This window comes from Phodopus roborovskii, unplaced genomic scaffold, assembly GCF_943737965.1.
Source record: "Phodopus roborovskii unplaced genomic scaffold, PHOROB, whole genome shotgun sequence".
Lineage (NCBI taxonomy): Eukaryota > Metazoa > Chordata > Mammalia > Rodentia > Cricetidae > Phodopus > Phodopus roborovskii.
The window spans coordinates 38,402,216-38,415,344 of NW_026126433.1; the positions used below are offsets into that span (position 1 = coordinate 38,402,216).

The 13,129-nt window shown below is 45.4% G+C and overlaps 1 protein-coding gene across 1 annotated transcript in view; it reads left to right on the top strand.

The window, feature by feature from the left end:
- Positions 1-5,387: 5,387 nt before the first annotated feature.
- Rxrg (retinoid X receptor gamma) overlaps positions 5,388-13,129 on the top strand; it is a 42,655-nt gene continuing 34,913 nt past the window's right edge. The window contains exon 1 of the mRNA XM_051186198.1: positions 5,388-5,984. Coding sequence (XP_051042155.1) covers positions 5,936-5,984 — 49 coding nt within the window. The 5' untranslated portion in view covers positions 5,388-5,935. The remainder of the gene's footprint in view (positions 5,985-13,129) is intronic.

Sequence of the window (13,129 nt, forward strand, 5' to 3'; positions counted from 1 at the left end):
GCAATCTAGAAGTTGGGGAGGGGGAGGGAGGGAAAAAGTGAACTCAGAGAGCCACCTCATGTGAATGGCCTTCAGGGACAGTGTTTGAACAGAGGGCAGAGGTGGGTACTGCTCTGAACTGAGGAGCAGCAGGAACACATGCATGAGGGAATTGGGGGTGTCACTCGAAAATGACAATTCACCCATCTGACCAGCAATGAGGAGAGACAAAGGCAGGAAAAGAGTTCTGCATGGCACCCAACATTGGTGTGGTCCATCTAGCCCAGAACCTTCGGAGAGACAGCCAGAAAATGGAGTTCTAGAATGCTGGCCATTCAACTTAAGGGAAAGACTATTTCACCCCCAACGTCTGGATCCCACGTGTTCACTCTCTCCTCAGTCATCAGACCTGCCCTTCTCGCTGCCTAGCACACTCCTCCCCACCTTCCTGCTCTTTGTTCTGTTGAATCCTGATGCTCCTTCAGATAAGACTCTAGTTTTCATTGCCTCTGAAGTTTGCTATGCCCTTCCAATTTAAATTAGTCTCCTGCTATAGTCACTCATCTCATCCAGTATTTTTTCCTTCCTAGCACTTACCATGGTTTCTAATGACAGATGTGACTATGGCTACTTGTTTAATATGTGTCTCCTCCATCAGACTGCTCGAGCTCCAGGATGTCAGGGATGAGGTCCATCTTGTCTTTCATAGATGCCTCCTGGTAATTAGAGGTCAATGAGTGTTGAATGAGTAACGAAAAAGACCTAAAGCAATAGGTAGGAACCTCCACTTCAGACCACATATGTGTAAGAGATTCTGTGATTGTTTACACTGATTGTCAACTAGTCAGAATCTAGAATAACCGAAGACACCAACTTCTGGGCATTTCTGTGGGACATAATCTCCATTATATTAATTCAGATGAGAGACCCACCTTAACAGTGGGTGATACCATTCTATGGACTGGGTTTCTGAGCTGACGAAAACATAGGGCACTGAGGACTAGGCATTTATCACCTTCTGCCTCCTGACTGTGGATGCAGTGACTAGTGATGTGAACTCCAGGACTTTCTGCCATGCTGGACCACACCCTTGAATTGCAACCCCAAATAAACCACTTTCCCCTGAAAATGCCTTTGTCAGGGTATTTAGTCACAGCCCAAGGAAACGCAGACACACATCAATGGTGAGAGGAGGACAATGGTGTGGAAGAGTCACTTTCCTCAGGAGTCAGAGTTGGGGATATGGGTTTTTTTTTTTGTTTGTTTTGTTTTGTTTTGTTTTGTTTAAGATTTACTTAGTTTTACTTTATGTTTATATGTGTTTTATCTGCATGTATATTTGTGCCCCTTGTTTGGATAGTGGCTGAAGAGGCCACAAAGGGCATTAAATGCCTTGGAACTGAGATTCCAGGTGGTTCTGGGAACCCAACTGGGTCTTCTGCAAGAGCTGTCTCTCCAGCCCCAGGAATCTGATGTCATATCCACTCTGTCACTGATGATTTCACAACCTTGATGTCAATTTGTTCACTTATAAAATTGAGATAATAAAGCCAGCCTTGCATAATTCTAGTATTTTGGGAACACAATTGGAACTTAATCTATTGTGTAGGTAAAACGCTAGAAGCTATAAAAGCACCAGCCCATTACATCCCTATGAGATTGACATATCTGATTTCTGTGCCTAAAGTTTATTGGTAATCATCAACTGAGTGACTTTAGGTTTTCATCTGTGGTTGCTGCAAAATACTATTTTAGCTCACCTTGGCCAAAATAAAAACAGAACTACCTAGAGATAAAGTTGTACCCTTCTATCTTCAGGCTTCTAAATATAAGATTTGTCTGCTGAATAAATGTCTGATGTTATAGTGTAAATGTGTATCCTCATTTAATCAAAAGCTCTACTCAGAGCTCATTAATACAAGTTCAATGCATCATTTGAGAGGACATTTAACCTTGGCAAAAAGTAAGCTCAGAATTTTCACGAATGAATTAGCTTGTTCCTTCTACAGACAAGGAGCATGTGGTCATTTATTTGACATCTTGATAAAAATTCACCAGCAGACGGAGACACTTGAGTGGCTGAAGTTCATGTAGCTGTCTGGGGAATATGGTAGACATACTGGACAGTCAGGATACTGTTATTACATCACTAATGGTTTAGGTAAGACACGGTGGTTCTGTGAGACTGAAGAGAATATCCACACTTCTTTTAACTTTGCAGGTCTTGGGTGGTTGGTAAGCCTCTGGGAAGGGGGTCCCAGGGAAAGAACCCTTATGTATTGGTGACACACCAGGGCTATTGCAAGCAGGACAATCACTTTTGGATGTAGTGTATTTATTAAATACCTATTAGCATTTATGTCAGAATCACTCACAAAATCCACTGTCACTATCTTTGCAGAGTTAATAGCTATGCAGTGAACACTTTGCCCTTTGAAGGAAAACTAGTAACCACTCAGTGCCACTGAACTGGAGACGTGGTGAGCCCACACCTAGGAAATGCCACCTGAACGTGCGTTTTGTCAGACATAGGCTTGGGGGAGATTTTCCTATAAAGGTATGGAACTGAGCTGGAACTTGGATGGGTAAGAATTTGGCAGATGGGAAAAACTAAATGAAAATGAATAATAAGCCATACTGAAGGAACCTACAAAAAGTGGACAGGAGTGAGAATAAAACCCGAAAGCGTTAATTCTTTGAATTTACTTTATGGTGTAAAAGCAAACACATCCCCAGTTCTTATCATACATGATTCACAAAACAAAAACAAAATCCAGAGGCTTCAATGAGATGGCAACATGTGTATTTTCTTTCCCTCGGAGTCCAGCTTGCCCCAGGTCAAAACGCTGCAAAGTGGCAGAGGGGTAAGGACCCAATGCTTCGTGATGGCTGTCCCTTAACATTTCCCTCTGCCTACAGTTCAAAGGTTCTGTTGAGAAACAATGGTAAGGTTTCCATGCTGTGTTAAGAAATGTGTTTATTTTGCAAGTATGGAATCATCAAACAGCCAGTTGCAACAACATGTCTCCTTTCTGACAGGCATAGCATAGAAAATATGGTTGGTTCTTGGTGGAAACGCTTGCTTTAGACTCCACAGTGGAAAAGACAGACAATTGGGAACAGGTGGTAGGTTAGACTGAATTCCTGTCTCTCCTTGAAATGGATAGTGGATGGAGTAGATTTAAAGAATGTGAACTAAAGTGCCTTGCTGGAGTTTTCATGCCATCTTCCTTGTCATCATCAAATTAGCTTGTACATGAGGCACATGGATTATGCCTCTGACATAGTTTAAGTGGTAGGCATTTGTGGGTTCACTAAATACTCACAACCCAGAGAGATTCAGTAATTTACAGGTATCACTGGGCTATAGCAATAGAGTTGGGATTTGCAGCAAGACTGACCTCAGACTTGGCACCAAGAGATGAATTTTCTAGTGGTACAAGATGCTATCTTTGTTATATTCCTTTCAACATTTTGATTAATGGGTTGGATAAGACACAGAAGGCCATCTGTTGTATTTTCAGAAGTCATGAAGTAGGGATATATACAAGAGATGCACTGGCTAACAGAAAACATGTTCAAAATAGCTGGAAAGAAGAAGGTATGCCCTCAAAATTTTCATTTTAGAAGGATACAGGTAGACAAGGCAAGCAGGCCCCCAAACCAACCATCCAGGAACTGGAAGGGGGCTGGCTGTACACAAGGTTAGCATGAGTGGGGAGGCTTTATCTCTGAGCTTTAGTTTCCTGAGAATTAGCACTAGAGCCCCGATGCTGGCCTAAGTGAGCAGATGCCCTGGGAGCTGCCCTGCACTACTTACAACAGCCTACCCTTGATTAATGCTCTGAGAGCCAGTGCCCATCCACAGGAACACCAGAGTCCATACAGCTCCTCCTTATCACATTGTCACCCTCCTTCTTGACTCCTGTTGCTCTGGTCTGCTTCATGGCCTCCTCTTTTTGCCATCTTGACTTTGTTCTCACCCCTGGCACTTTTTTCCTACTTTTTATTTTGGTTTCTTCTAGAGTTCAGATGTTTGTTTTTGTCCCATAGCACTCTGGTTTGATTTACTTCTCTGGCCATCTATGTCGTATGCAGTATCAGGAGAAACCTTCATCCTTTGTGACCCCCTCAGTTCTTTCCCCTCACAGCATGCCCATCACCTTCCTATCACAACATGGAAGAACAATTTCTTTCTCTTCCAGGAGGCTATCTATAGAAATGACATTGTTAGAAACAAGGTGTGTGTGTGGGGGGGAGGGGGTGGGGGGTTGCAACTCTGCTTGCCCATGCATGCAAATGCAGAGGCCAGAAAAGAATGTCAGGTGTCTTCTATCAAGTTCTACTCTGTTCTTGTTAGACAAGGTATCTCTCTGAACCCAAGCTCATCATTTCTTCTTCAACTCTGCCTGTGGCTAGCATGCCCCATCTGTCAACCTTCCCAGCTCCACTCCTGTCTGCAGTGCTGGCTGGGGTCATAGGTGCACATGGCTACATTCAGCTTTGTTCCATGGGCACTGGGGATCTGAATTCACATCCTCCAGCAGGCACATCCAGTATTCTTACCCACAGAGCCATCTTCCCAGCCCCCTCCATGTTTTGAATGGTCGTGAACTCTGGAAGAACCAGGAGCATCTGGAGAGTTTGGTAGAGCTTTGTCAGAGCTTGCAGATGATCCAGTGACAAATCCCATGGGCTTCTTCTCTTCTGTGGTTTCAAAGAGTAGCTGAGATCCTGGGTGCTGAAGCTGTAGGGAGAAAAGGATAGGGTGATGAACGCTCTCTAGAGATGAATTGGGATGGTAGTGAGTTCTCCAACACGGAAGGTATTCAAATATAGGCTGAGCAGGGCTTTCCCACGGAATCTGTACATCAGACCCAAATACAAAAGGAACTTAGACTTCCATCTGTGCTTGGCTCTATCCAAGGGACTCTCTGTGTCGGTGAGAAAGCAGGGATAATCTTTGAGCAGATGGCACAATGGTGGTTGGCAAGGTAAAGTTACCTCCCCCATCCCAATAATGGTGGATGTTTGAAACATCAGCATGAATACCACTTTGTGGAGGCAACATCCCCTTCCTACCTGTAGGAAGCCTCCTACCTGTAGGCTTCCTTGTGAACCTGTCCTGGTCTTGGCTGCTCTGTCAGGGCTTCCATTGTTAGAGTAGGGACCACTGTGGGCTTGCCTCCCAAGCAGGAGGGGCCCAGCCCAAATCTAAAGGCTGCTCTATTTTAGTTTTTCGTCTTTGGGCATCTAGTCTCATGCTTTTCTAATTTTGTGCTTATGAAAGGGCTCTGTTCTCTCTTGGCCCGCACCCCCCACCCCCTTTCACAGATCAAATGACAAGTGCACTGGACAGAGAGGAGCCAGAGTGAGAAAATGCATTTTAATAAAATCCCATTGATTTTTTGTGGGTGCAAGTCAAGGAAAAGGCACCTAAAGAGTCTTCTATCCGCTGTGGCCTCCCCCTCTGTCCTGACCTACTAGGGCACTCATGCATCGATTGGTTCCCAGCTAATAGATTGTGCCACCCGGTAGGGACCTCTGGGGACTAGCGGGGAGCTGGAAGAGTCGCTCACAGCAGCCTAACCCAGAGTTAATCAAACTAGCAACAGGATCTCAGGCGCGGCGGCGGCGGCGGCGGCAGCAGCAGCAGCAGCAGCGACGGCGGCGGCAAGAGGCAAGAAGAGTAGCAGTGGCGGCAGCATTATGCTTGATTACTGACAGGCACCAGCTGCTGCCTTCGCCACAGCCTCTCAACACTATGTGGACTCTCGGATCTAGAGGCAGATTCCTGACTAATCCCAGAGGGCTGGCCCAGCCTGCGCTCCCCCGGCTGCTAGCAAGCGATGGCCACTCTTGTTAGCCCAAGTTGAAGGAAGCTGGGCTGTGCCTGGGAGCCGGGAGAGGCTGTACTCTTCAGAAGCGCGGCAGAGGAATGAACTGAACAGCAAACATGTATGGAAATTATTCCCACTTCATGAAGTTTCCCACCGGCTTTGGTGGTAAGGACCTCACTTGGGCTTCACTGTGTGAGTGGGAACCTGTCGGGGAGAGGCAGGGAGGAAACAGGATAACGTAGCATGGAATTGGAAGGCGGGCATATATGTTCAAATGCATGTGCAGAGCGTGTACCGCGTGTTTCGTGGGTGCTTCTCTGTGCACAAGGGAGAATGGTCCCAAGGTAAAGGCGTGTTTGCATATCAGAAGAAGGGCTTGGGGGTATTCGGAGAAGAGAGGGTCTGAAACTGAGATAAAGAGCTTTGCTACGATGCGCCCCCCTACCATGTCCCGTGGGTGTGAAAAGTGAAAAGAGTGAGGAAATTGCTAAGATGTTACCTATTATTTAATTTGTAATGAGGGGCTAAAAGTGATGTAAAAGGTTTTGCTTGGGCAAAAAAGTGCTGGAAATACTTTACAACAAGGGCAAGGTTGCTTTTACTTAAAAGCCGATTTCTCTACAATGGGATTTTTCAAAAAGGAAACATACCCCTTTAATTTGCCACCCTGCTTTCCTCCCTGCGTTTCCCCCTTTTGATTTGCTAATAGCCTCTTCTCTCCTCCCCTGCTGCTGCCCCCAATTCCACAGCAAGGGTTGCTGTCATCATTTCCGCTCTAGGGGTCGAGATCTAGGGCTGGGGGTAGGGAAGGCCAGGCTCTTAGGAGACGAACCTGCAAACTGAGGCTCTAAGTAGCCAAGCCTGGCAGGGTAGTCACTCCCTCCCCAGAGAAGCTTCCAGAGGCTGAGTTCATGGGCTGTTTGCATGTCCAGGTACATCTGTCCTGAGAACGACCCCCCCTCCCAACTTCAGGGACAGGAGTAGTCTGGACACCAGCCATGTGTAAATGCAACCAGCACTCAAACCAACTGACTTCTCATGTGTCTGGTGGTGGCATGGAGTTCGCTTTCTTGGGAACCAAAGTCAGAGCCCTGTTGTATGGATTCTGGCAGGCACGGTGAAGCAGACAGATTTGCAAGATCTTCAGAAGGGAAGTCCCTGCTCTCTTGACCTCTCCTGTGAAGAGAGCCAATTTGTCCAAAGGCCTGTGAGGAAAGTTTGTCACTTTATTAGACTGCATCCTCTGGGGAGGCACTGTGACACACAACCATCCCTTGTTTGGAGGCTTTGGGCAGGAGGTGTCTCATTCCTTCAGAGTGCATCCAGTGACTGTGTGAGCCCAACAGGGGCCAGGAACCCAGAGATTGCATGTGAATGACACACTACCATTGGCACTGGAGTGCGATCCTTGGGTATAAACAATAATGCTGTACTGTGTTCAGTGGCCAAAGCATTAGAAGATTGCTGTTTGAGCCCAGGGACAAGGGAACATGGGAATGGGCCCAAGGTAAAGCTCAAGTTATTTGGGACAGTTTGATGGCTGTGAGTAGTGGCCAATATCACCTGACATATGACCTCTAGGTTATAGTCAGGGCCTTCTCCACTCCCATCTCAGCCCTCTTCAGGTCTGAGAACAACTTTTTCCCTTGCACACGACCTTGGTTGTTTGAGGGGCATGTTTATGTTCAGCTTGATTCTTAAGACCCTCAAGATCTGTGAGATGGTGGCTTCAAAACAGAAGAAAGAGGGACTCAGTCTAAGATCCTTTCGGGTCTGCTAGCTGGAACTGTGAAATGTTAGCAACTCAGGACCATAAGGAAAGTTGAGGAAGTCTCCCTTTGGATAGACACCAAGCTGAGGCCTAGAAGAAGGCTGAGATTAGTTCAAGGCAATGAATGATAGAGTTGCAAAATGCTTTTAGAAACACCTCTAATTCAGATTTATAGTAGAATTGCTTTTACTGGATGTAGCAAACAGAAACAAACACACACACACACACACACACACTGGGGGCGTGGGGAGAAAGACACAGAGAGAATGACATTGTTGACTTTGGGCCATTATTTTTCATCATTTATCTGTATAATCTTAGGCAAGCTACTGAACCTCTCTAGACTTTCACATCTTCACTCTCTAAAGTGGGATTTGTAATGGCATTTTTTAGAGTTTTGTTTTGAGAATTAAATGAGGTAGCTAGCACGTGGAAAAAAAAAAGTAGTGTCTGTACATTTGGTACCAAATACAAATTAGTATTTCCATCCCTCCCATTTTGCTCAGAAGCCAACATGCAAATCAATTTAAATACCAGATATTACTGTAGAATAATGAATTGTGGATCTGGAAAAAATGTACAACTAAGTCTGCAAAAACCAACACATTTTGCTGGCTTCCATATTAATAATTGTGGAGGTTCCATTATTTGGTATAATTGCTATATCAGATCTACTATAACTTTGGGGAGGGTTGTTTAAATGCTTAATTCTAATGATGCTTTTCATTGACATCACTAAGAAAGGAATGACTTCTTTTGCTTGGTTTTGTTGATGTTTTCCATTTTGTTTGCATGAGCCAGTTAAGAGGAATACACTGCCCCTTCTGTACTAAGAACCTTCAGTGCAGGAGAGGGATCCCACTGCAGGCTCAGGAAACCTGAGCACATCACCTGCAGCCATTATAATGCCTCTGCCTTCATAATTACAATGATGGGTGACTCCTGCCTTTTCACATATTAGCAAATGGAGCCACAGAAGGTTCTGGGGTCCTGTAAGAATCTCCAGGGCAGCAATGCCACTGTGGGGGAATAACACCCATGTCTGTGCTGTGCTTATGACGTGACTGAAGGCCAGTGCCTACAGGGACCTGCAAAGTGACACTTTCTGGGATTGGACTCATCTTGGATGGTAGAGAACTGTTTTCTCCTTCCTGGCTAAGTCTTGGGTTTGCCACCCGAAGTGGGAAAATACTTGTTTTCCCAGTATGCTTCAAGACAAAGCTTGTGATTCCCTATCCAATTGTGTGGTGATCCCAGGGGAGAGAAGAGAAGGGACAGAGGGTGACAAGTACCTATTAGACAGGGACCAGCTGTTAGTGTGAGCACTCTGCCAGGGCCAACCCAGCAGCAAGCAGGCTGGCTGACACTGGTTGCTGCTCTGTTTCTTTTAGAGGAGTAGCTGGAGGCTTTGGGAGGTAAAGGACCCTCACAGGTAGAAATGTCACAGCTATCCTTTGAATCCAGGTAGTCAGGCTACAGGTCCATGCTCTGCAGAGCTGCCTCAGTCTTTGAGGCCAGCACACTTGTTTTGCAAGGATAGGGACAGCAGTCTATCTCACTCCAGCCTGGAAAATTGGGCCTGGCCATTGAGAAATAAACTGCAGAATAGCTTACGAGCAACAGTAAACTCTGGGGCATAACTGGTGGCTTCTTAGGGACCTCCTGATTTTTAAGAGTCTTGCTCACCTGACCTGGCTCTGGCATAGAAACTGCCCCCTTTCGGGTCAAGACCAGGCTGGAGAAATCCACAGAAACAGCTGACCTGAACAAGGGGTGGGGAGCTCATGCTCCCCAGTCTCATAGCTGGGAAACCAGCATAGGACCAACCCAGACCCCCTGAACATGGGTGTTAGTTAGGAGGACTGGGCAGTCTATGGGGCCTCTGGTAGTGGATCAATATTTATCTCTAGTATATGAATGAACTTTGGGAGCCCCACATAGAGGGATACTCTCTCAGCCTAGACACATGAGGGAGGGCCTAGGCCCTGCTCCAAATGATATGACAGACTTTGAAGTTTTCCCATGGAAGCTCTCACCCTCCTTGGGGAGCAGAAACGGGATGGATGGGGGTTGGGGGAGCAGTGGAGAAGGAAGGTAAGGGAACTGGGACTGACATGTAAAACAAGCTTGTTTCAAATTTAAATAAAAAATATTATCATTAAAAAAAGAAGTGTTTTGGCTGCATTCAACTGAATGAACAGCTGTGACCACTACTTCAGGGAGAACAGGAGAAGGATAAAGAATAAAATACAGAGCTTGAATGAAGAAAGAAAGAAAGAAAGAAAGAAAGAAAGAAAGAAAGGAAGGAAGGAAGGAAGAAACTGCCCTCTTTCAACTTGAGAATAGCCACAGAGGAGAGTCAAGTTGACAGCATTTGTGTACGTATGTATACCATGTGTGTAGTTTCCAGAACACATTTTTTCCCTTCACAGATGTGTGGGTGGTTAATTGAAAGTTACCATGGGCATAAGTGGTTAGGGTTTGTGTAGGAAGAAATAACTGTTTATGAAATGAAGGAAGGAACATATTTAGGATAAACTATTTTCTGAAACATTTACAGTATCACAAAGAGGTAAGTTGATCAGTAGCAGCCAAGAGAAGAAACTACGCAAGGTCTAGCATGGGAGTCCGCTGAGAGCTGTGCCTTTAGCTGCCTCCCCCCCTTCCCCCCAGTATCTGATGTCAATGCTACTGAAGGGAGCTGCTGTTTTCTTTTCTGGTGGGAAAGTAGATGACACAGAGTTCAGGAGATGGAAGGCATTTCCTTTTTAGGATTCCTGGACTTGGTTGGCTCTCATGAGATGAACCCAATCCTAGCTCAGTCATACCCACAAGAGTGAGATTAATAGCATTTGGGAGACACCTGTGTGTGCCAAGCACTCTCCGGGGCACTACATGCAAGTATTGTGTTCTCTGGGGTCCTTGGAGATAAGATACTATTAACATTTCCCACCATTTTACAAACAGGAAACAGAACCCTAGAGAGCTTGAGCAAACTATTCAAGATCATTGCTGCCAGCAAGGAGCAGAATCCAGGCAGGGTCCGAGTCTACCAGGGCGGCTGAGCTTAACTGTGTGGCCACACCCATGGTTAGAGGGGTACGAGGTAGGAAAGAGTCCCAGAAATGAAATGGGTGAGTTATTTGTAAGAATAACTTACATAGCTATTTTTCCCTGTATTATTTACAACTTGCTTATGGTTCATAGCACCTACTTTTTCTCTTTTGAATCATTGTAGCAGAAAGTATAAAATATCTTAGGGAGGAGGCAGGGGACAAAACAAAGGTTAATTTTTCCCTAGGTGGGTTACATTTTATTTTAATATGTGCAGGTGTGTTCCATTCCGGGGCAGGGGTGGGCTGGACAGTGGGCAGTGTACACTTTTGCAGGCCACACTGCATCTGTGAGAAGTGCTCAAATGAACCCTTGTATTCAGAAAGAGCTATAGCTATGGTTGTGCTCCAGCAAGGCTGCTGGTCCCCAGGGGATTTCTCTGGAGAAGTTTTATTACCATTTCTGATTGCTCTTCTGTTAGTTGAGATCCCCAACGCCCTGGCTGTAAAGCACTTTTCTTCTGGTTTCTCTGTCACAGGGTTGAGTTCTCATAGTCAGACAGCATCCCATAGGATCTGTCCTGCCTGCAATGACTTTTGGAGATGCTTAGATGTAGCTTGGCCAGTTTGCAGGGATGGATATCATCTTCAAACCCATTTTTGCCATTCCATTTGGGGGCAACTCTGAGTGGGCAGGACAGGGGCAGGCAGCTGAACCATGGGGTCCTCCCCTTCCCTGCTATCCATTTTGAGTGGGTAAGCAATGACCTGCAGCTGTAAGGGCTAGATTTGTTTCTTTTAAGAATGGAAATTTATAAATATCAACACACAACATTTGGAGGGTGGCATTAAACGTGACTAGAATTCTGTATGTACATGCACCTCTCCCCACCCCCCTTACAAGAGGGCTGTCTGCCTAAAAGTATCAGACTGTACATTGGTACATGCTGAAATAAACATGACTTGGATTTGACTCCTGGAGGATCACAGGTTTCAGACAGTCACAGGTTAGCATGTCATCCCAGGGCAGGTGCTCGAGAGGCGGCCATGATCAGGGATCTCCTACCCCTGCCCTTCCAGAGCCCTTTGCACCAGGGTAGGGACCTTGCTAACTCCTGACTTCTGTTTTGTCACCTTTGAATTAAAGGGCCTGGAGCCCCTTGTTGCCCTTGTCCAAGAGGGCAAAGGGTGTGCACAGTAAGGATTTCCAGGTGCAAGGTCAATTCAAGCTCCTGTTAGGATTTCAGAATTAATATTTGAACTCTAAAAATGGAAAAGGCTGTGATCTTTAAATCAGAAGAACATTTACAAGAAGTTAGATGACTGGCAGGAAAAGTGCTTAATAAATATTTTAGGCTGTTTGCCCGAGTTTTATTTCTGGGACTCATCATGTTTGTCTCTCTTTTCCATCTTACTAGTCTTGAGTGTGATGGGGAGGCAGCCTCATGGAGGGCTTGGGTTTCAGAGTACCTGTGTTTTCTCGCCTCCAACAATGAGGGGAGCAGAGCAGAAATCAGCAAGCAGGGAAGTAGTTCCTTGGACTGGTAAGGGAATGCCTGCTCATTCATTCGTTTGTTCATTCATTCATTCATTCATTCATTCATTCGATTTAAGGCCTAAAAACCTGGTGTGTGTAGGACCTGTGCCCTATTTGCTTTCTGGAGTATACACGTGGGCTCCAAATCCTTGAAAACATTTGAGGCTTTATTATTTCTGGAAATTTCTCTCAGGCTGAGTTTAAGTTTAGAAATCTGAAAGATTCAGGTATGTAGAACCCAAGAACAGATGAAGCCAAAGGTAACATTGTATAGAAATAGATTTAATTGCATTATAAGACAACTCTAGTGTTTAGAAAGGGCTATCCTTATTCTGAGGCTGGGAGAACTTGAACAAGGAGCCCAGAGTGACAAAGGCCATGGGTTAAAGAGCTGTGGTGGGCAGAACTAATGTTCAGAGACATCAGCAATGAGACCTTATTCAGTGGCTCCCTCAGCACCTGCCTCACACTCCTGCTGGTACATGGCTAGAAGGGCTCTTGGAATACATGGTACCAGAATATGGACCTGGCTTGTGAGATAGACAGTTTTTGTCAGTGGGATCTCCCAGTACATCTCATTTGTTATGGGGCAGTATCATACCCATCTGGCTTATAATTGGTCCTGGGTGAAAAAGTAGTGTGTGAGCAAAACTATCCAAAGAGGTGGATAGGCATGGTGTGAGGTTAGACCCCACTTCTACGTTATATAAAGCACTGGCTGTAGTAATTCTCAGCAAGCCATATTGACAGAGCCACTTTGTCATCAGGAACCTCTGTTTGCTGATCTGCCTAATGGGGATAAGTTTACCCTACAAGCCACCCTGTATCAGCCTGTAACTGTAACAAAATAGACCTTTCCTCAAGGAGTGATGGTTCTACCTAAAAGGTTTGTCATGGACCCTGGCACATAGCACTGAAAAAAAAGAAAGAAAGAAAGAAAGAAAGAAAA